A 25073-nucleotide genomic window follows, 5' to 3' on the forward strand; every position below is an offset into this window, starting at 1 on the left:
CGGATTTGCGGACCCATTGAAGTGAATGGGTCCGCATCCGTGATGCAGAATGCACACGGAACGGTGCCCGTGTATTATGGGTCCGCAATACGGCGACGGGCAGCACATGTTCATGTGAGTAAGCCCTTAATCAGACCTCAGCTCACAGCCCCAGTCATGCCCCAAATGTTAATAAGACCCCAATAAGACCTCAGCTCAGACCCCAATGTGAATGACCCCTAATCAGACCTCAGATAAGAGCCCCATGCCTCAGATCAGGCCCCCATGCCTTGCACGGTGTGCGCAGTCACAGCACAGCCGACAGCAGAGGACCAGGAAGCAGTGAGTACAGAGCCCGGGGACTGCTGCATTCACCGCTTCCCAGTCCTCCGGTACTAATGAGTGCTTCCAAAATGGAAGTGCTTCCATGATGGAAGAGTTCATTAGTATTTGCACCATAAGACGTAGTGACATTTTCCTCCACTTTGGGTGTGTCTTATGGGGCGAAAAATACATTAAGTGCCACTTAATGTATTTAAGTGGTATCCATCAGGATCCTTTGAAAAACTGGTTATAACCCATCCTCTATGTCCATTGTGTATCTAGTTTAAAATAAAAATAAGGTCCTTGGACGCCAGGGTTATTGTCAGAATATGTGAACTTTTCAGCAATTTCTATTCAAGCTAATTGCTACAAGTCTAACTATTGAAACCGCTGGTGATCAGCTGTAATATTAAACTGCTCCACTATTTAATTGTGATTTTTCTTTAGAAGGGATTTATAGTGCCCAGTAATGAGAAGAACAATAGATAGACTGTACAGGATTAGAATAAAATGGCTGTTTTGGGCCGCTGTGGTGTTACAATTGTAATGAAAAATGTAACAAAAAATAATAATAAATTCTGCCTTAGGCTACATGCACACGACCGTATGTGTTTTGCGGTCCGCAGATTGCGTATCCGCATAAAAAAACGGATGACATCCGTTTTCTTTTGCGGAGGATCAATTGTAACAATGCCTAAAATGGGCAAGAATAGGACATGTTCTATATTTTTTTTTTTGTGGAGCTACGGAACGGACATACTGATGCGGACAGCACATGGTGTGCTGTCCGCATTTTTTGTGGACCCATTGAAATGAATGGGTCCTCTTCCTATCCGCTAATGCATGTAGCCTTATTTTCTCAGCCAAAGCATTAGTGCTGTCTGATTTAGGATCTTCAGTTCATCTCATGGAAAGGTTGCCCTGGAGTTGGAGAAGATGCAAAGAGCAATTAAACTTAATAGAGAATCTGTGGATTAGTCTACCTCAGCAGCTGGTTTTCGCGGAAAAACACTTGATAGGTTTAGATGATTTCCTAGAACAAAATATCTTCAATGCTTGTGTAAATGTTTGGAGTCAAAAAGGAATTTCAGACAGATTGGCTCATGCCTTCTAGCCCTCAAGCCGCTTACCTTCTCTCATCCACGCTCTTTTCCCCTAAGCTTGGTGAACTTGATAGATATGTGTTTTTCAGCCATATTATTACCGTAAGTTATAAATCCATGACCTCTTTGACAAATATTATCTCCACTTTGCTTATAACTTTTTGTTCCCCTTTCTGAGAGCATAGCAAATTGTGTTATTTGTCAAATCATATGGAAACTAATGACAAAATTGCCCCAAAAATAGGAAAATGAAACACCAGTCTTTATAAAGCTGCCTCATCATCTTCATAAACTGACTGTTCACTTGATGCTTTAAATATCCCACCCCTTGTCACGTGATAATCAGTTATTCACTTCATCTGTCAGTGGCTTTAATGTTAAAGGGGTATTCCCATCTTAGACATTGGTGGCATCTCTCTAGGATATTCCCCCAATGTCTGACAGGTGCGGGTCCCACCTCTGAGACCCACACCTATACTTGGAGCAGAGCCCGCAAAGTGCCTGGTGCGCTTCCAATACATTTCAATGGGACGCTCCGCTCAGCTATTTTCGGCGCTCCCATAGGAATAAATGTAGGATGGCGGTGCACCCTCTGGCGCTTTTCGGGCCCCTTTCTAAGTATAGGTGTGGGTCCCAGAGGTGGGACCCGCACCTACCAGACATTAGTGCATATGGGGTTCCTGAACAGAAAACACACCATTCTAGTCAGTGGGGTCTATTGTGTCAGTTATATGCCAAATCCGGCACTTCCGTTTTTTTCTTTGCCCTCCTTCTCCGAGTATAACAATGGAAATTACTAATGCTGGTGTGAATCCAGCCTTGTTTCTCATTCTGAGGGTAGGACCACACAGCGCGGTTGTGTTGCTGTCGAGTACCATGTTGTGATATATTAATAGCCGCACAGCACCAGTAATGCCATGCGTCCATGAATTATGCAGGCCTATTAAACAGTGTCATCCTCATTGAGCTTCGTGTACAGCACTGTTCAGCCTTTCCGTTCTCCTTCTCTGTTTAGGAGCAGGAGAACGGAAAGGACGGAGAAGGCACATAACTGAGCTGAACGGAGCCTAAGGACCCCATAGACCAGGCATCCTCAAACTGCGGTAAAACTACAACTCCCACAATGCCCTGCTGTAGGCTAATACCTGTAGGCTGTTCGGGCATGCTGGGAGTTGTAGTTTTGCAACAGCTGGAGGGCCGCAGTTTGAGGATGCCTGCCATAGACTATAACGGGGTCCGTTAGGTTTCCGCTCAGAAGATGATTTTGGAGCGGAGACAAAAGTTGTGCGCGCAGGACTTTTGTCTCCGCTTCAAAAATCTTCCTCTGAGCGGAAACCTAACGGACACCGTTATAGTCTATGGGGTCCTAAGGGCTCAGTTATGTGCCTTCTCCGTCCTTTCCGTTCTCCTGCTCCTAAACAGAGCAGGAGAACGGAAAGGCTGAACAGTGATGTGACCGAAGCTTTAGTTTAATTACAGACCAGTGCAGCCTGAATGACCACAACTGTGCTGTGTGCTCGTACTCTAACAGCCCTGCACGGCATGCCCCTTAAGTGCTAAAATTGCATGGCTATAGCAATAAGAAATATGACTATGACCACTAGTACTAAAAGCTACAGCCAGTTGAGGTATTTTGTTAATTACTTAACCCCCCCTCCCCTTTGATGATTTCCCATCAGCTGCTGCAGAAGCTGGATAGTGGGCTGCTGAGTGTTAGGCCTGTCTAGGGAGTGAGTGGGCCCAGCTTTGCTAGAGGACGGATCCGGCTCCTGGTCAGACAGACTCCGTTAGTGGACATGCTGGCTGTGGCAATGCCACATGTACAGCTAGTAGATAGGTGGTGCTATAGCTCCTCCTGCACAGAAGAGGTTGTTTGTGGCCTGGGCACCAGCAGCACTGAGTTTGAGTATTTAGAGCACAGGGGGCAGGGCTAGAACTGCAGGAGCCGCAGGCAGCAACCCTACAGCCGTGGCACTAATCAACAATTAAAGGTACCATGGGGATTGGCGGCCCAATGAACTGCTAGGAGGCATTTGCCCGTTATTTAGGGCCTCCTGAAGCTACTTTGAAACTGGGAATGAACAATTTGGCTAGAAACGAAAACATTTTATTGTAAAGCTTTGATGTCCTGTGTTATCAGGCTGGCTTTGTTCAGTTTCTAACTGTTGACCAGTAAGTAAAACCACTAGATGTATGCTGGGTGCCCAAAGCAAACAAACTGGGAGCATCAATATTTCCAAGCTTGTGGTTTTGGATAAATTGTGGCTGTTGGTTGTGAACTAAAGACCCTAACATGACGGGCATGTTAATGTTCTAACTATACTGCTGACTCTCTGAGAAAAAAACTTTTTTTCTTTATGTTTAGTCAGATTTATGGGAGTATAGTGTTGATTTTGGCCACAGTGGGGTTCTTTGGAATGTACATAACATAGAGATTGAACTATACTATAGGTTATGTTACTGCTTGCGTATTGTGCTGTGGACGCAAATTAAAATTTTAGGTGAAATGTAATTAATTTTAGAGCTCTGTTCATTTATATGACATATAATATGAGTTATTCGTGTGTTGAGCCCACCTGCTTTGTTGTGTTTTTTTTTTTTTTTAAATCACAAACAACTATGTGCCAATGTGTTAGGCCTCATGCACACGACTGTTGTTGGGTTCCGTGTCCGTTGTTCCGTTTTCCGTGATTTTCTACGGACCCATTGACTCTCAATGGGTCCGTTGAAAACTCGGAAAATGCACCGTTTGACATCCGCGTCTGTGATCCGTGTTTCCAGTCCGTGAAAAAAATAAGACCTGTCCTATTTTTTTCACGGATAACGGTTCGCGGACCCATTCAAGTCAATGGGTCCGTGAAAAAACACGGAGGCACACAAGATTGTCATCCGCTTCCGTGATCCGTGTCCGTTTTTTTCCTATCATTTTCAAGGCAAACTTGACTTAGAATTTTTTTTTCACTTTTCATGTCTGGTGATCCTCCAAAAATCAAGGATGACACACGGACAAAAAAACGGAAACGGATCACGGAACAACGGAACCCCGTTTTGCGGACCGTGAAAAAATACTGTTGTGTGCATGAGGCCTTAGACTGCACAGTTTTTCACATTTCAGAGCACTCGTTTCTGGGAAGAAGGAATGGAAATGAGCTCTTAGCAAACTCAGCCTCTAATGCCACCAGACGTAAGGTAGCCATCCTATAAGTAAGGCTACTTTCACACTAGCGTTCAGAGTGGATCCGTCTGATGTTTCATCAGACGGATCCGCTCCTATAATGCAGACGTTTGCATCCGTTCAGAACGGATCCGTCTGCATTATAACTTAGAAAAATTTCTAAGTGTGAAAGTAGCCTGAGCGGATCCGTCCAGACTTTACATTGAAAGTCAATGGGGGACGGATCCGCTTGAAGATTGAGCCATATTGTGTCATCTTCAAACGGATCCGTCCCCATTGACTTACATTGTAAGTCTGGACGGATCCGCTTGCCTCTGCACGGCCAGGCGGACACCTGAACGCTGCAAGCAGCGTTCAGGTGTCCGCTCACTGAGCGGAGCGGAGGCTGAACGCTGGCAGGCGGATGCATTCTCAGTGGATCCGCCTCCACTGAGAATGCATTAGGGCTGAACGGCTGCGTTCGGGGCCGCTTGTGAGCCCCTTCAAACGGAGCGCACGAGCGGACACCCGAACGCAGGTGTGAAAGCAGCCTAATGTTCAACTTTTTAAAGGGAATGTGTCATCAGAAAATGACCTATGGTTTAAATCATGTTTTTATGTCAAACACATTTTTTAAGAAATTTTGATCTTTTTCATTTTCCATGTCAATATCTATATTTAAATAAAAAATATAAAAACCTGCAGTTTTTGCACTGGCTACTAAGAATAATAATAGGTATCACTTCTTGGTCTATACAGATCATGTTACCTGCTTATCTGTCATTTTAATCCTGCCTGTAATGATATCACCTCTGTGTACACATAAGACATGTTTCACCAGTCACAATAGGTGATTATTAAAGCTTATCTATTCCTTCCTTGTACAATGACCTCTGCACAGGGCACAGAGCATGCCTAGATAACTTTCCCATAATAGTAAATAGGGTCCCTCCTGTCCATTGTGTCTATGGACCATGGGGCTGCCGTAAAGCAGTTTTCCTAATGCTTTCTAAATGCTGTTAAGAACAGCTCAGGCAAGATGGCCGTCCCATAATCTTGTTCAGAAAATAGAATTTAAAAAAATCTAATAAAAACTGATTAGAGAAAAATGTTTTGCTATCTGGGGTTAACTGGCAGATACATTTTTTGGTGACATATATTTCCTTTAAAAGGCCTTGAGACATGACTTGGATAATAATTAAAGGGGGTTGTGTCCCTTTAGTATTCGGCGCAGGCATAGTGAAGGAAGGACGCTCACTGGCTGCCGACTTCCTTACTGCGCCTGCGCTGAATACTGCACGGCGCAGGCGCGAGATTTACAATGCACTCAGGGCCGGCCGGAGGATGCGAGCGCTACCTGACCCTGTCAATCAAGACTTGAATGGAGGTGACAGAGGTGGGAGAACGGAGCCTCTGGGATCAGTAGTAATGCCCCCCCCCCTGCTCCTAGAGGCTAATTTGCATATTATAAAAGTAATAATTCGGCAGTAACGGGGGCACGGATAATCACAAGAATATCATAGTTAGGTGCAGCTGACATTAGCACATCGCTAATGTCAGCCAGTTTAATTTAGGTTTTCCCTTTAAAGGGAATGTGTAATCCCAACATGACAGTATTTCAAATGGGTTTGATTAAAAAAGGTAACTCGCTTGTTAGGACGGTCCGGAGCGGAAAGGTGATTCGGTGACAGTTGACAGAAGTCTAGATAAGGCAAAATAGCAGTATGCACTATACATAAGGAGAAGGGGGACTTTATCATCAGGGGAATATTAGAAGTCAGTTTTGCCACATTTATAAAATGTCTCGTGTTACTTGACTAGTTTGTCTCATCCTTAGACCTAACACTTTTGTCTCGAGAAGCTCCTCCAGTTTTCTACTCCGCCCTCCTTCTGGAGTGAGATTAGTGACTTAAAAAAATTAAATAAAGTCTCAGTGACAAACATGGCTAACCAGGCCCACTTTTCCAACCACATTACAAAACTGGAGCGAGTGGTGTAAAATCCAAAAAGTCTAAAAAAGTTTGTGCAATCGCTTTAAATTTTGCACAAGCGAGAACTACAAGTCACAAAAGCCCCATTTTTGTGACTTTTTGAAGCCAGAATTGTGGAGTGAAGGTATGCTAAATCAGGGCCTCGGTTCTGTAGATATGTTTCCCCGTTAGGTGCTGTTGGAGGGGGGGGGTATACTCCACACTTGGAGTCTGTAATTGGATATGGCATTTTACTTCGTTAACGCCTATTAGTTGTAGCTGTCATAAAGCAAACACACAATGCTGCTCTTCCTAAACATGCAATATGGGAAGGCAATGTGCCACTAATATGGCAACCATCTATAAAAAAAAATTATTCCATAAGAAACCACAAATACATAATCTCTTCTATTTAGCCACCATAAAATGTTATCTTAATATTTTTTTGCATGACAGACTACACTCAACATTTCAACACTGCAACTTTCTTCATTATAACGGTGCCCCTGGTGTGTACTTTGTATGGTAATGTGCACGTCAACCTACTGAAGTGGTCACACATGCTCTGTTCATCCAACCTTATTTACTGTTAGAAGCTGTGACAGTTACAGGGAGAGAGCTGCAGCAGAAAGAACATGCCCCCTGAGCAAGATAACATCCCCCCCCCCCACCAGATATGAAATGTCCCCCTGAGCTTTGAAGGGAGAAGGCTGCAGCAGAAAGGACATGCCCCCTGAGCAAGATAACACCCCCACCAGATACATAATGCCCCCCTGAGCTTTGAAGGGAGAAAGCTGCAGCAGAAAGGACATGCCCCCTGAGCAAGATAACATCCCCCCCCACCAGATACATAATGCCCCCCTGAGCTTTGAAGGGAGAAAGCTGCAGCAGAAAGAACATGCCCCCTGAGCAAGATAACACCCCACCCCCCACCAGATACATAATGCCCCCCCCTGAGCATTAAAGGGAGAAAGCTGCATCAGAAAGAGCACGGTCCCTGAGCTGCCAACTTCAAATTGGAGCTGAGAATGGGGAGCTCTAGGTCCATGTGAGGTACAGGGCTAGTTCTGGCTTTGTTAGAAAGAGATTGTCATGTACTATATGATGTCTGATTCTCATTTTTTACATGAATCATGGCATAACCCCTTTGAGTTTGTACAAAGATGTAAACATATCCTCTATCTACAGGATATGAGATAAGCATGTGATCTATTCATTCCTTATGTTACTGCTGGAAATGGCAGAAGCATCTCTGGCAGACCCATATAAATGGGTATGACCACTGCTAATCAGGACTGTGGGCGTCTAATCTGTCCGACCCCAACAATCGGGTGCCTAGCTCCCTATTCACAACATAGCTTTTATCTTTTAATTAGATACACGAGACATTCCCTAAAATGTCATAGAAAATAGTTTTGCGTATTATTCTTAGATGATACTGTTTGTGAAGGGACCTTTCACGTACTCATTACACTCACATCTTACTCCACTTTTACATATGTCCAAAGTCACTTTTGGCTAAGTCAGGTCCTTTAATACTGTGATAAATGGTGTTTGACGGTAGCAGTTTATCCTTCAGTAAACGGCTTTACAAAAGTCGCACATCTTTACGAAAAAGTCGCATAAGATAAGCATGATCCTCACTGGAGTGAAATTGCGCAACTTTTTGCAACTTTTTAAATAGTCGCAATAGTAATTCTGTCTAGAGATTTATTCACATAAGAAAACACGTCCACTTTCAGAAAACTGGCGAGCCTAGCGCAGAGCCGATAAGTCAAAAAAAATTTGCGCAGTTTTAGCGATTGCTCAAAAATTCGCGACTTTTTCACTCCATTATTTTGACTTGAGCTAATGATGAATCTGGCCCTTTGTTTTTTCTCCTGTGGGATTTATTCATACTTTGCAGACAAAGATAACATGTGTAATATGTGTGATTTTTCAGATGACATAGGTGCTCATATGAATGTTGGAAGGACATACAAGAATCTCAACAGAAGCAAAGAAGCTGAAGAATCGTATCTAATTGCAAAGTCTCTTATGCCGCAGGTAAATATGCTACACTCCGCTTTCCTTAGTCAAGGATACTATGAGTGTTACAAATAGTGACACGTGCCTATATGTGAAGTCACTGATGCCTCTTGTTTAGCCACATAATAAATGGATTTTTGGTTACTTGCCACAAAATCCCTTTTTCTCTTCCGTTCATTGGGGGGGGAAACAGGATCGACCATAGGAATAGCTGCTGCCAATAGGAGGTGGACACTAAGCACTCCTCCCAACAGCTATACCCTTTCCACAGGATCGAAGCTAAATCAGTATATTCCAAAGCAGTAGGAGGAGAGGAAATAGAAGCCAAAATAACTGCAAACCTTAGAACAGAATCCGCCCCACAACAGACAGGCTTCAGAGCTCTGTAAAAGCAAACTGCACAATAAAGTAGTAGTCCGGGTGGGAGCTGTATCCCCCAGTGAATGGAAGAGAGTTTTTTTGCGGTAAGTTACCAAAAACTCATTTTTCTCATCGATGTCAATGGGGGACACAGGATAGACCATAAGACATCCGAAATCAGTCCCTAGGTCCCATATAACAGTCAGAGGGCCTCTACCTGCACTTTGCTTTCCACTGCTGCATCAGAACTTAGTAAAGGTGTGTACAAAAGACCATGTAACGACCTTGCACACCTGAAGGACTGAGGGTTGGTGATGCACTGCCCAAGAGGCTCCTACCTGGTCATTTCTAATGATGCAGAGCTTGTTGGTAATGTTACTGTTCGAGAAGCACTAGGTAATAGTGACCACAATATAATTATATTCCCCCTAAACTATAAGAAGCAAACTCTGTCAGGCAGAGCAAAGACACTGAATTTCAAAAAGGCTAATTTCCCTGGGTTGAGGGCAGCATTTCAGGGCATAGACAGCTACTGATAGCAGCTACTGTCACATAATAATACTGAGGATAAATGGGAGAGCTTTAAATCCACATTGAGTAATTGCACTAAATTTATTCCTTTAGGTAACAAGTATTAACGGCAAAAATTAACCCCCCCCCCCCCTCCCCATGGCTTACAGCTACTGTAAAATAAACAATAAATGACAAAAAAAATACTAATCTGAGGGGTCAGTTGTAGCGTTTGAAGATTACAAAGGGCTTAATGTGGCCGGCGCATGGAAGCCGGCGCATGCGCATTAATTACTGTGATGCCGTACAAGGAATGTGCATCGCAGTGCGCATGCGCCGACTGAGTGCGCAGGTGCGGGATCTCGGCGAAACAAGAAGTAAGTAGATGGGCGGGGAGAAGCGACAATAAGGTTGAGCTAGCTGGGCACCTACGAGGGTAACGCCGCCCCTGGGCACTTGCGAGCCCTTATTTGCATATGCTACCAAGTTGTTTTTTGCCAGTTTTATAAGTCCAGGATTGCTCATAAAGGTAACGTTTTTATTAACTGTAAGGCTGCTAGAAAGCTATGGGAAGGGTTAAAAAGGTGAAACTTTGATGACAGACTCCCTTTAAAAGTGGGAAAAAATCTGGTTTATTTTTTTGTTGCCATATTTTGACCCCTATAACTTTTTAGTAATTATGTGTGCGGAGCTGTATGGGGGCTCATTTTTTGTGGGGCGATCTGAACTTATTATTGATACCATTCTGGGGTGTGTATGACTTATCACTTTTTATTTAAAAAAAATTGTAGAGAATGGAAAGGCCAAAAACGGCGAATTGGCCATTTTGCTGTTTGCCATATAGGGAATATATTATTATACCATGGGCGTTTTTTCGCACATTTTTTTTGTGTGTTTTTGATATTATGTATTAGATTGATATTATCATAGACTCCGATGCACTTGCATTGGAATCTATGATTTCACTACTTTCCTATGGAGCCCTATTACAGGCAAGGGCTCCATAGGAAATACTATGCAGCAGCCTCCTGTCATTCATAAAGACAGGGGCTGTTGCATACACGCTCCAGCTCCTCCGATCGCCACACGGGGGAGCTGGAGCACATTGCCGTGGTCAGGATTGAACACAGTATCTGAGGAGTTAAATGTCTGCGATCGGCATTACTGCCGGTTGCGGACATTAGCCACGGGTGTCTGCTATTAGAAGCAGGCAGCGACCTGCGGCTATGGCGCCCGCAGTGGGCGCTGTGGAGTTGTCTGTCTGGATTTAAACTGGGTGCTTAGCAAGCAGGTTGGAGCATTGTAGCAGGGCTAACTATGGCTCTTATCCACCCAAATCCTCCACTGATCAACCCAAAGTCACCATCGGGAGAGACTTTTCTGTTGCGAAATGGCAGCACCAAAATTGGAAAAGGAGGGGGCACAGCGCAAATGTTACTGATGTGGCACACTGATTGGAATGTGTAGGTAGGCGTTCTGAATGTCTGAGAGACACAAATTCCCCTATCTCCATGGAAGCGAATGCAGAGACTCCATGTGAAAATGGTGTGCTCGGACAATCCGGTTGAAGAGCTTGAGATCCAGAACTGGGCGACCAGACCCTTCTAGGAACAGGTTTGAATAAAAACTGTGAAACCTTTCCCAGTAGGGAACTGGCACGATTTAGGAATGGGGCCCGGATGGCTTGGAGCAGTAACAAGGCTTTGCCTTGGAAGGCTTAGGTGGATGTTTGGGAAAAATGAGAGGGAGGCTTGGAAAAGGACTTTATCTTGTATCTGTTAAGTATGAGTTACCCAGGCATCTGACATATGAAAAAGCCAGACCTCCTGAAAAAGATGCAGCTGTACCCTATTCAAGCCAGCAATTCATGTGAACGTGGACTTTAAGGAAGACCGCTTAGAGGGGTTGGTGTGCGTGAGAAATCTGATGGTCAATATCCACCAGCACTTTCGGGGATCCTGCCGCTAGGACTCCTGCACTGAAAGAGGAGGCCCATTCCTCTATAGCTTTGCTCGGAGAAGGAAGTTGCATCCGCCATGGGCAATATGGTATGTTTACCCAAACGGAATTCTGGTGGCCCCACAGTAGGGTGCAGAATACTTTTTACCAAGTTCCTCAGGGAATGAGTAGAGAAGGTCAAGGCATTTTGGCATAACAAATCGCCAGTCTGGGAGGTTCCAATACTTGACTAGACAGGAATCAAAGTCCGTGTGATTCAGAAAATGTTTTCAGGGACGCTGAGAGTGGCAAAACGAGAACCCTTCTTGGGCGGAAAGTTTGTTTTTTTTAACCTGGAGAGTTTCAGTCACTGCAGAAATAAGACAATCAGTCATGGAGGAGAGTTTGAATGACTGCTCCCCACCTAAAGTTTGCTCTGTATCAGAAATCTTCCCTTCCAAGCGCACTCTCAGGAGAGGACACCCCAGAATGCGGCTCCCTAGTGGGAGATGTGTAGTATCTCGGGGAGGAAAGCAAATAGTCCTAAGGGAAGACCTGGTTTCTTCCAGAGGTAGGGAAAGAGCAGCAGGTTTGCTGACCCACTGTGGTCCCCCTTCTGATGGAGCACCGGAAGCATGGCTGTCTGTAATGCTACTTGCCAGGAAAATGGGGGGGGGGAATGCAGACCTACCAAAGGCATGTTTGCCTGCCTCCTACAGACACTAAGCTAAAACTCAGTCCCTGTTGAAAGGGTCTAGCTTGTGGGAGGAGCGAACACTTCTAGGCTTAGTGTCCACCTCCTAATGGCAGCAGCTGTACCCATGGTCTATCCTGTGTCCCCCAATGACATAGATGACAAGCTTTTTCTTTTTTTTTTTTTTTTTTCTTTTTGTTCTCCTGCCTTGTAGAAAGGGGTGTAATGAAACTTCCACCCAAATGGCTGCATTTGTATACAGCCTATCCTAATAAACCTAGGCAATCGCACTTCTGGGAGAAGTTCTAAAGTACCATTTAAAGCTTCCATACACCTTAGAAACAAGTTCATTTCTCCTGTCTCACCTGCTGGTACCTCTTTTATTGCATGGTCAACAATATAATGCATGGTTAAACAGAGTATGTCTTTTTGCATTGGGCACAGGTTAACAGAAAGATTGTTGCCCCCAACCCGCTATGATATCGATATTCCATAATGAATTATGAATTGAGTTTGTCTAGTCTTTCTCCTCTTATTATAGAATCACAAAATACAACGTTTTTCATATACAGTGAAGCCTCTTTGGTCTTCTAAAGTGTGATCTCAAAGACGATGGCCAGTTTGCATAGTGAATGTTGGAACTGAGTCAGTCACAGGAAATCTGCATTTACTTTAAATCTGACATGCTGCATACTCAGCTATAGTGTCCCAAGTGTATGTTCTGTAAGCCGTGTTTTATAGAGCACAGCCACTATGACCATGAAAGGCCTGAAGGCTGGAACATTCACCAGTAACGTGTGCAGCACATTATGAGGTTTCCATTCTAACACAATGACTTGGCAGGCTCTAGTTATTATGCAATTATGTGTTTTTTCAAATGTCTGGTTTGCGGGTGTATGACTATTACATTCCCTCTGGATTTTCGTGTAGCACAAACCTCAAAACAGGATGCTTTATTCAAGGTGAAACGTTTGCTCTTTATTTTCCACATGGTGATCCTTACTTCATTACAGCCTATATGACTTATGTAAGAACCGCCATCACAAAATAAAAATGACTGTAGCTGTTGAAGAGCTATAGAAAAGTATAGTTTAAAACCGCTACAATACTGTCAGCAAATGTAATGTAGAACTGGAATAGCAGATGAGTTGTTTTAAGGGGTTATCCCATGAATAATGTGAAAAATTAAAATCAGACATCATATAGTCTATGACAATCTCTTTCTAACAAAGCTAGACCCAGCTCTGTACCTCACATGGATCCAGAGATCTCCCCATTGATTGTTCTGCTAGATTTATATCAAGCTGACAGCTCAAGGGGAGGGTCTTTTCTGCTGCAGCAGCTCAGGGGGTGTGTCTCAGCTCTACCTATTATAGCTCAGGAGGCAGTTGAAGGATGAAACTGAGCATGTGCGGCCTTCTCAGTGAGCAGGACAAAGAAATATTAAAAAGAACAAACAGCAGGTGGTGCAATACAGATACATTTTATTGAATAACACAGTGGCTAGGCTACATTTTTAATTACATGCAATTACAAAAGTATTCAGATCCAGGTGCTGGTTTGAAAACTGTAGAATATTTTTCGTGGGACAACCCCTTTAAGTGAATAACCACATAGTTTGTAAAATCATCTTTCCTTTTGATAAGGTAATTCCTGGAAAGAGGTATGCCGCCCGTGTGGCACCAAATCACCTGAATGTTTACATAAATCTTGCAAACTTGATCCGTGCAAATGAGTCCCGACTTGAGGAAGCTGATCAGTTGTACAGGCAAGCAATAAGCATGAGACCAGACTTCAAGCAAGCGTACATTAGCAGGTATTGAGATGATCCTACTTGTTTCATTTAATCTCTATTTGTAACACTTGCATACAGCTTCTTAACAAATATGAATTCATGATCCCTACTGATCAGAAAGCAATGGGATATCCTAGCGCTGCATCATCACTTTTTGATGCAGAAAACCACTTTTAATAAGGTGGACCTCCCTTTTTCGGGCCTTACTAAGTGTCTCTATTTTTTCTGTGTTGAGGTTGACACATACAGCTAATCTCTCTATGAATACTACTATACTAAATCAATTATTTTAAGATCTATATGGAGGCCATGTATTAAATGTAGTCAAATTCATGTAATGTATAAGATGGAGGAGGTTGTGCCCCTGCTGTCTCCTTTTGTACCCTGTAGGTCTGAGCATTTTTTATTATTTTTTTTAAACCATAAAGATGAGGTTAGAAGAAGTAATACTCCCCTTATTCATCCTTCACCAATCTAATCCTGATGCTTCCTGTGTCTCCTGTTGATCTCTACTTCTTGCTCCCTCTCCACTTGAACCACTTAACACAGTCAATGGGAGAAACTAGAGACCACTAGGGACCCGGTAATCGTCGGAATGCTTGTATTTGAGATAGATAAGGTATTACTACTTTTTTGCAGTTTTTACCAAATTTTTAATGGCTGGCTAACACATTCTAACCATTTCCTGTATTCAGCATACTGTATTAAAGGGGTTGTCCTGTTTCAGAAGGAAACCGGACAACCCGCAGGATCTGCCTGCAACCAAGTGGTCAGTACCTACCTGACAGATCCCATGCCACTGCATTGGTTCTGCCGGCTGGGCTCTATTTGCCTTGAGGCAGTGGTGACATTGCAATGACAACACTACAGCCAATCACTGGCCTTATCAGAAGCACTGCTGAGATCAGTGATTGGCTGCAGCGGTCATGTGTTGATGATGATGATGTGATGTCACCGATTCAGCCAGATAAATAGAGCCTGGCCGAGAGAACCGGAGAGGCGGTGTGGCATCTGTCAGGTAAGTACTTGCCACTTCTTTATTGTAGGCAGGCAAGTTATAATATGTAGTAATTGCTTCTACCTGTTGACAAGAAACTGGTATATTATTACTAGACAAATTTTGGATATATTACATGTTTTTTTCACTCCTTTATTTTATGTAGAGGAGAGTTACTTTTGAAAATGAATAAACCTTTAGAAGCTAAAGAAGCTTATCTCAGAGCTTTGGAACTCGATGGGATGAATGCAGACTTGTGGTACAATCTTGCAATCGTTTATATTGAACTGAAGGATCCAAATGAAGCCTTGCGAAACTTCAATCAAGCACTTGAACTCAATCGCCGGCATAAGCTTGCATTGTTTAACTCTGCTCTGCTCATGCAGGAATCCGGTATGTTTCTATTCTGACTGCAGTTCTGAACAAAAAAGGTCAAATTGCTGTAGCTAGCTTAAAGGGGGTTTCCAGTTACATGAAGTTATCCACAGAATAGAGATAACTATTAGATGGGCGGGGATCCTACCGCAGGAATTTCCACCGATCTGTGAACAGGGGCCCAGTACCCCCTGCAGCACACCAGAAATAAACGCAGTGGCTGGTCGCTCCATTCATTTCTATAGGAGTTTCGGAGTTAGCCAAGTACAGCACTCACTTCCCATAGAAGTGAATGGATCGACCACACGCATGCCCAACTGGGCGCTCTGTCCCTTCCAGGGGGGCACAAGAGGTATGGAGCCCCCATTCCTGTGATCGGTGGGGGTCCCAGCGGTATGACCCCCAACCATCTAATAATTATCCCCTATCCTGTGCATAGGGGATACCTTAATCAAACCCAGGGATGGCCAACATGCTGTTGTAAAATTACAACTCCCACCATGCCCTCCTGTAGGCTAATGGCTATAGGCAATCTGGACATGCTGGGAGTTGTAGTTTTGCAACTGCTGGAGAGCCTCAGGTTGCCCATCCCTGACCAGAATACTTCTTTAATATACAAAAAAACTATCTAATTAAAGTGACAAGTACAGGGACTTGTGCATTCTATACTAGAGCATATAATACACTGAGGTATAACTTGGATGTACAGTAACTTGCTTTGTGATCGGTAAAGTTATATCAATTAGCTATGAAGGGTACATGAATAACGCAAGCAGCCAGTGCGCAAAAACAGTATACTGACCAGGGTGGAGCAATGCACACAAACATGCATTATGGTTTTAGGCTTCATCTTGGTGGGAAAGGGGGTAATACATGACGGGCTACAGTTCAGATACCTACCGTGTTTCCCCGAAAATAAGACATTGTCTTATATTTATTTTTCCTCAAGAAGACACACTATGGGTTATTTTCAGGGGATGTCTTATTTTTGTATGGTACAACAATCTACATTTTATTCAAATACAGTTAAGTCGTCTTCTTCTGGAACATCGTCATAACTCTCCAAACCCAGAATTCCATCCTGAATTTCTTGCGACTCCATTTCCTTTACAACCATTGACCACAGCTTTATTCTTCCCCCTGAGGACACCCAATACCTAAAGCAGAACTTCCTGCTCCTCACTTCACTGAGGAGACTTTTACTTTCCCTTTCTATGTCTCCCTCTATGCCTCAGCTTGCAGCACGCACAGAAGGACCGGGATCTGACAGGCAGAGCCAACCTTGTTGATGGGGCTGCTACGATGGGGCAGATGAGAAGGGCTGCCCATCTTCTCTACCGCTCCGCGCCGGTACGCTTAGCCACGCCTATCGCTTGTCTTATTTTCAGGGAAACACGGTACTAACTAGCATTCTTAAGTGCCATATATAATCACCCCATAATTCCTCATAGTAGGGAAAAGGTCATATGATTGCATCATTATGTACATAAAATTAAAATCATCAGGCTCATTTGCCAATTATGGGTGCCTGTGTCATTACTAGCATATCCAATGTATACGGTTAACAACCTGGAGGTATTGAGTGCATGCGCAAATGTAGTCCCACTTGAACAGTGCAGTGATGTGACTGCACATGCACCCAAATGAAATACCGAGCACGTGTGCATCTACTAAGACTTGTAGAAGTGCAAGAAATACCTGAGAACCCATTGCAAAGTGAAGCTGAGTGATGTGTAAAAAAAAAAGTTTAAAAAAATTGTTCTTCGGTTTCACCTATTTGAAGCTAGTGAGATGTGTTCATGTTTGCCCTTTTCTTGAAAATAAATATATTTCTTTTCCTTAAGGCAATCCCAAATTGCGACCAGAGGCTAAGAAAAGACTTTTAACTTATGTTGAGGAGGAGCCACATGATGCAAATGGTTATTTTAATTTGGGAATGTTGGCCATGGATGAGAAGAAGGATTTAGAAGCTGAAAAGTGGATGAAAAAAGCCATACAGTTACAGCATGGTTTCCGAAGTGCCCTCTTCAACCTGGCCCTTCTCTACTCCCAGACAGCTAGGGAATTGGATGCTCTTCCAGTCTTGGAGGAACTTTTGCGGTACTACCCTGACCATATTAAAGGCCTTATCCTGAAAGGAGATATCCTTATGAATCAAAAGAAAGATACTAAAGGAGCCAAGATATGTTTTGAACAAATTCTAGAAATGGATCCCAATAATGTGCAGGGAAAACATAACCTTTGTGTGGTGTATTTTGAAGAGCGAGATCTTTTGAGAGCTGAGAGGTGTCTTGTTGAAACCCTGGCCTTAGCCCCTCATGAGGAATATATTCAGCGACATCTCAGCATAGTGCGCAGTAAGATCATGTCAAAGAATACTGCGGGGCAGACTACCCCACCAGCAGGTGTCCAGTCATTGCCTGAAGGACAAGGGCAGGAGGAGGACTCGAAAGGCAAAAAAAAAACTCCATTTGAAAAATTGCAAGAGGGAAAAGATATACCAAAAATGAATACACCGACAAAAAGGAAAAACAAAGAGCAAGTAAAGACTAAAAGTCAACAAGAGAAAAATACTAACAAAGAGGTAAAGGAAAAATCTACACGAGAAATCAAAGACATTGAAAATAAAAGAGTTGCTGCTTTGAAGCGCTTAGAGGAGATGGAGCGTATTCTAAGTGGAGAATTAGCTGACGAACATCTGTCAGACTGAAATAGGGTGTGTGCGAAAACTTTATTTTTCATGTATTGTACCCTGCACAGCCATGAGCACATCTGTGTGAACATGAAAGCAGGTTAAGCAAATAACTGTGCAGGTATTCAACACTACTGAACGAAATTGCCGAATAACTTTGTCTACCCCAAATTCAGTTTTTTATATTACACATGAAAGCTCGGTACACTTTTTGTACTTGTTTTCTATGCTTTCTCATTAATGTCATCCATTACTAATATAGACGTCCATTTTAAGTGTTTGACATACTACACAATGAGGCTTTACAGCAGGGCTGTTGCACTGATATATGGACCACAAGCCCCAAGGCGGTTGACATGTTTTGTTTTAAGGCGTGTGTTAACAGAATCAAAGCATTTTTTTTGTATTCACGCTTTGTCTCTTGCTTGTCTAGGGTGGCGGTAACACATGGAGTATTTGTGTTTACAGCTGCATAGTTCTTTATGCTGGTATTGTGGTAAGCATTCACATGTCATATCATCTGATTGCATTTGTATCCCTAGGTCCAGATATCACACAGAGGCAGTGTGACCATTTCTAGCAATATCACCTTCTTAAAGGGGTTGTCTCCTTTCTGCCCAGATGTCACAAATGCCCACCAGTTCCCATAAATTTCTCGTGTAAGCAAACTGCAACGTCCAGAGCTACCCATGATAGTGGTTGCATCCTCTTGTGCGTTCAGCGCACATTCTGAAGATGCTGCTGCTTGTATGTGCACTATTGCTAATAGCCTTTAGTGCCTGTGCTGTAGAGACACAACCACTACCATCTTGGGATGCTATGGACAGTGTGAGTTTCTTATATGCATTATCCTGAACACCAGGGAGGCCTCGCCTTATGGACTAAGGTATCCTGAAGTGTTTTATTGATTTATTATGTTTTTTGTACTACATAGTAGTACCTATATAGTCTCCGGCAGCTCCTCTACCTCTCTTCCCTGCATCTGGAAGGTGAGGGGAAGCAACTTAGGGAGAATAAGAAGGTTGGAGGAGCCGCAGCAGAGACCAGGGCTTGGAGGGTCTCTCTCTCCTCCTATTCTTCAGCATCTCCTCTCTCCAGCCAGAAGTTGAGACCGATCAGTTTGGGAAGAACAAGATCAGCGGAGCTGCAGCAGAGAGCCAGTGTACTCTAAGAGCCAGGCACTCAAAGGACACTTGGGAAGGAAAGGATGGCTCACTACTGCACGGTTCCTGTTAATGTCAGATGTGTGGTATATATCTATAGGGTGCAGTCTGCCACAGTATGAGGGAAGGACTACACATCGTAGTAGACGCGTCTATCGAATTTCTCATTAACCCCCTGACAGTTTTCCCTAAACTCTGCTCAGGCTTTGATGAAGACACTTAACAGTTCAGCCTGAGCAAAGCTCTGGCAGCAGGGTGAGGGGTAGAGGACTACTTTAGATGGCATCTTTCAGCAGATTTGTACCCATGAAACTGGCTGACTTGTTGCATGTACACTTGGCGGCTGAAGGCATTTGTGTTGGTCCCATGCTTATATGTGCCCTTTATTGCTAAGAAAAATGATATTTTAATATTTGCGAATGGGGCGCGTACTTTACTTCTAGAGGCTCTACTTTCTGCCACTGCCGCTCCCTTTGCACTTTGACAGGGCCAGGCAGTGAAAACCTCATCATGCCTGGCCCTGTCAATCAAAGTGCAGAGGCCACATCAGTTGTAGAGAGATCTCAGCCTCTAGGAGTAACTACAACTCCCCTGTTGCTCCTAGAGGCTCATTTTCATATATTAAAACATCACTTTTCTCAGCCATGCAGGCACATATGAACATGGGACCTACACAAATGCCTTCAGCTGCCAAGCGTACAGGTCAGCCAGTTTCATAGGTACATATTTGCTGACAGATGCCCTCAATACCTTGATCTCTGTAGGAGCTAGATGTGGGCCTCGTTTTGTTTGAAAGCTGACAATAGAAGCTTTAAAACAAGAGCAGGGTTGCTGCATTAACTCCTCTACATCACGAGATACAGCCTTCAGAAATCAGGTTGTAAGTGGTAGCTGCTTTCACTCCAACTCCATTTCTAAGAGCTATCTTACCCTGCTGCCTATAACAGCTAATGCTTCGATCCAGGACCAGATCTCGATCTCCTACAGCACCTGAGATATGAAGGGTTAAAGCAGCACTCCCCCCTCCAGCTGGCTGTGAACTCTTCAAGCCCAGAGGAGAGAGGGCAGTGGGGGAGCTGACAGATTGACACCAGGGGGAGTTAACATGAACTTCTGTGCGTTATCAATCCCCCTTTCCTCTGATAATCGGAGAGCATATTTACTCTTGGATTGTTGCATGTGCTTGTTTTTTTCCAGGAAAGGAGTGAGAAGATAAGCGCTTGCCCATCTAATCACCCCTCTGTGACAAATTAGGCCATTTATCAACACCATAACCCAGAAGCTTACCAGCGTTAAAATCACAGTCTCAAAGGTTACACCCAACACTTGTACCACACACCAACATTAATAACGTTTCCATTTTACTCTTTCCCCTTTCCCTAGCCTATCTTTACCACACAATATGCAGACTACTGCTCTAGCGATACCCATTACACCCTATGGTGAGCCCTCACACGTTGAGGGGTTGTCCGAGTTCAGAAAAAAAATATATAGCACACTAAATCTGATGGGCAGCAATATATAACTGAGCTAAGCAAGTTTTAGGTAAAAAAAAAATTATATTTCCTCATTTCCCTGGTTCTCTTCGGGCTCTTTGTTTACCTGCAATAACAACAATCTCTGCCCCTCCCCCTGCTCTGCAAAGGAAGTGAATAGAAGAGCTGCCCTGAATGACATGTCTGCCTGCTGGGAGACTCCACAGCATGTTGTATGTTTAGGACTACAAGTCCCAGCTGTACAAGGACACTGCTGATACACGCAGGATCTTCTCCCTACCTGTTATTGTGCAATGCTCTGCCGAACTACTCTGTCAGCTCCTGTGCCCAGCATTTGTCTCCTCACTGCCTGCAGCTACTCAGTAAAGCATTCAGCAATGAGTCTGTGCAGCTGAAGGGGTTAAGAATCCAGGGGGGGGCGTGGCCAGCACAGTGACCGTGTACAGACACATCTGCTCTTTCAGGCTTGTGCACGAATCATCATCAGAGCAGGGAGAGAAGCTGACATCACAGGTCATGTGACCCTCAGAAAAAAAACAGCAACTGGAGATAAAGTAAGTGAATTGTAAAGTCCTTTCATTTGCCTAGTTAGAAACATACAAAGAACAAAAAAAAAACTGACAACCCCTTTAAAACAGCAATTAAAGAGTATATTATTTAGTGACACAGACTATACTACTGCACCTTAGAGAGACCTGATTCCCCGTACGGCTAGGTATATGTAGATGGTTGGGCTTTAAAATTACGGCGGAAGACTAAAATCTCTAATATCTCAGCTTTATTATAGCCATGTTTAGCTGTTTGTGTTAGTAGTGTAACACTCGTTCCCCTGACCCAGATATACAGAATCATATGTATCTATGGTGCTGTAATATCTGGAATACAAACAATTAAACACAGGTACATCAAACTGAGGAGTAGGCTTAGTCACCTTTGGGGACATAGCATGTGGCTTCTGTAGCTGCTCAATCCAAATTTTTTCTTTTCTTTTTTTGTATTTGCTACATTGTTTATGTTGGTCTTTCCAGGCAAGCAACTTTGATTTATTATTGTGGATCTCATTGGACAATTAAATGTATTCATGGCCATTCAATTGGCTTTGAGTTTAAATTAATTTTTCCGTGTTAAGGTAATTGTACATAAGACCCCTCAGTATTTATTCTTTAATAAACCGGAATTATTTGGCAATTCTGATATAAGTTTGTGTCACTGAATGTGTGCAGTACTTTAAGATGTACAGTATAAAGCTTTACCTATAAAACAAATACTTTTCATGTGGTTTCAATTCAGTCACTTTAGGGTACTTTCACACTAGCGTTTTTCTTTTTCGGCAATACCGAAATACATAGGGGCTCAATACCGGAAAAGAACTGATCAGTTTCATCCCCATGCATTCTGAATGGAGAGCAATCCGTTCAGGATGTCTTCAGTTCAGTCATTGAACGGCGTTTTGGACGAAGGAAATACCGCAGCATGCTGCGTTATTATCTCCGTCCAAAATTCCGGATCAGTTGACGGATCCGGCATTAATTTACATTGAAATGTATCAGTGCCGGATCCGGCATTAAAAATACTGCAGTGCCGGATCCGCGGATGCGCAGACCGGTAAAAATGTGAAAAAAATATATAACTGATCCGTTTCTCCGGATGACATCCGGAGAGACGGATCCGTTCTTGCAATGCATTTGTAAGACGGATCAGTCTACAAATGCTGTCCGTTTGCATGCAGATTGCCGGCAGGCAGTTCTGGCGATGGAACTGCTTGCCGGATCACTCTGCCGCAAGTGTGAAAGTAGCCTAATACTTGTTAAGAGCAGTAGTTTGTTGTCCGGAGCTGCTCTCCCATCTGTATGCGGGGGGGGAAATAAGTAGTAGTTATTTATGATTGTATTGAGAAAAGCTTCAGAAGATGCATAAGATATACACAGTACCTGATCTTCTCCCTGCTTGGAACAGTACTGAACATGAAAGCTTGTCTACCCTTGGGTAAGATGGTGTCATGACAGACTACACGTTCTCCAGAAGCTCGATACTTAAGAATTTTATTCTGTACAATGGCTACAGCTGTCTGGCAGAAAACAAAACAAATTATAATGAAACATGGAAACTTATTTTTTTATTAGTAAGGGCTAACTGTTGGTGCATATCTACTGGAAAAGACAAAATGGGGTCACCTTAGTTCTTTTTGAAAATCCTATAATGTCTGCCACTGTACAGTTTCCAATATGCAGTTGATGGGTCTATACAGTGGTCCCTCAAGTTACTATATTAATTGGTTCCAGGACAACCATTGTATGTTGAGTAATTGGTTCCAAAGCCCCAAAATGTCATCCAAGGTAAGGGGAAATGAAGATTTAAGAAAAATAAGCAGATAAAACAATCCTTAAATATAACAGTCAGAGATAGCTGCTAACTAGTAACTAATATAGCTATTTTACCAGAGAAGTGGTCTTGATTGGTTGGATCTGAGTCTGACATTGTATATTGAGTCTAGTTTCAACTTACGATGGTCAGAAAAGACTATCGTATGTTGAAAATATTGTATCCTGAGGCCATTGTATCTTGAGGCATCACTATATATTGTGCCTGGCATACGGCGAAAAGGACTTCTGGGAAGAGATGCTTGTCTTTTAGTTGCTCTCTACTTATCAGCATTGAGAACACTCCTGAAAATACTGACAGTTGAGCTGATCATACACATGAGATGTTGACTGGATGCTTGTCTGATGAATTTCGTATGCTTCTCTGATGCTTTTCATATTTGGGGTAGACCTTCAAGCTAACATCTGAAGTTGTTTTTTTTTTTTTAGCACAAAACATTACACCAAAAACGCAGGTGTGAAAACGACACTAAAAATATAAAAGTGCAGAAAAACTTCAGTAAATTGACTTTTCTTTTCACCAAAAATAATGGATACAAGATGTGTGACAGAAACAGATGTTCCATTTGTACCCATCACTGAATCCACTTGACATATCCGGTTTTTTGTCTGTTCTGATAGGACCGAATAAAGGAAAAGTCAATGCAGATAAGAACCATCCTTTATATGTGTAGCATGTCATTAGTCAAGGTCATAAGGAGTTACAGTGATAAATAACTAACTATTGTTCCATTTGCCTAAAGGCATAAAAGGTTTGTTCCATAATGGACATTTATCACCAGTGCACATGGTTCGCTATAAAATGTCTGATTACTCAACCCCCTCCAAGCTTTAAAATGGAGGTCAAGCTTCAATGAAGAGTTTGAATGGAGCGGTGGTTATGCAATTGTTCTGTGTTTGGGGGGCTAACAAAAACATACACCTTGATGCTCCTGACATTGTTGAGCTGTGATATGGATCATATAGATTTTAGGATCCTGTGCTTGTGATAAATATCCACTGTGGGACCAACCCTTTGACAAAGACTATGTCGAGCTGATTCTACCCTAACCACTCCTCATTTACTGCTGTTCTCCTTACTGTTGAGATGAAGAGTATCTTCTTACAAATTTCTGTATCGCTCCAAAAATACTCTATTGAAATCATAAATCAATGCCCATTTCCATTCTGCTTAGTTGAAAGTTGCAAACCAGGAGTTATTCCATTTTTTGGAAATTTGAAGAACAGAGTGTAAAACATTGAATGTGTTTTATTAATTTAATTACACTTAACCACTTAAAGGTCCTTTTTATAAGAATCAGAAGGCACATCTAGTTAAATAAAATATATTCTTAGGACTATTGGGCAAATATTCCCTTTTTGTTTTGGAAATTGAAGATTTTATGTCAAGACACGGAGGCACCTATTGCTTAACCCTTTCTTTACTGAACCACACAGCAGCAAAGAAATTCAATAACATAATCATCCAATGGGCGAATAGCCCCTCCTCCTAACCACAGTATAAAGGGAAGTCCTCTCAAGTCCATCTTCCTCTTTCTTTGCTGCTGCCACTCAGTTAAGTACCTCACTCACCTGCCTGCAGGTGCTGGTGGGGTTAATTTTAACATCTGTGGTTTATCTGTGTTATATATTTAATTCCGTTCATTCCCCAGCGGTGTTATTGCCTTAGTTTCTTGCTGAGGTATATATATATATAGATATATAGTTTGTGGTATTTGGGGATCTGTTTTTTGCTTCTTCCCCTTTTAGGTTCTCATTGCGGTTTGTCTTTTCCCCTGCTTACCGCTTGCGACCGTTTTCTTTTTCCCGATTTATTGCTTATCAGCGTTCTTACCTTCTCTGTTCACCGCTTCACCGTCGCGCCCGAGATCTCGCGGTTATTCGCGGGATCTCGGGCGCCATCTTGCCTGTTGGTTTCTGCTTGTTCCCGCCAGCGCTCGTAATCTCGCGGGATTTCGGACGCCATTTTAGGAGTACCGCTGCTTTTTATTCGGTGGGCTGCCTCTACAGCGTTCACACTGCCGGCATTTTTCCTCAGGTGAAGCAGGGTGACTAACCCTGCTTAGTTTAGTATTTACTTCATATATATATATATATATATATATATATATATA

At 43.0% G+C, this 25073-nt stretch overlaps 1 protein-coding gene across 2 annotated transcripts in view; it reads left to right on the forward strand.

The window, feature by feature from the left end:
- Positions 1-19546, forward strand: part of TMTC3 (transmembrane O-mannosyltransferase targeting cadherins 3) — an 81839-nt gene extending 62293 nt beyond the window's left edge. For both annotated transcript variants that reach the window (XM_040408604.1, XM_040408614.1), the window contains exons 11-14: positions 8473-8576; positions 13707-13876; positions 15019-15245; positions 17072-19546. In XM_040408604.1, coding sequence (XP_040264538.1) covers positions 8473-8576; positions 13707-13876; positions 15019-15245; positions 17072-17937 — 1367 coding nt within the window. In that variant the 3' untranslated portion in view covers positions 17938-19546. The remainder of the gene's footprint in view (positions 1-8472; positions 8577-13706; positions 13877-15018; positions 15246-17071) is intronic.
- The last annotated feature ends 5527 nt before the right edge of the window (positions 19547-25073 follow it).

The sequence above is a fragment of the Bufo bufo genome, chromosome 1 (assembly GCF_905171765.1).
Source record: "Bufo bufo chromosome 1, aBufBuf1.1, whole genome shotgun sequence".
Lineage (NCBI taxonomy): Eukaryota > Metazoa > Chordata > Amphibia > Anura > Bufonidae > Bufo > Bufo bufo.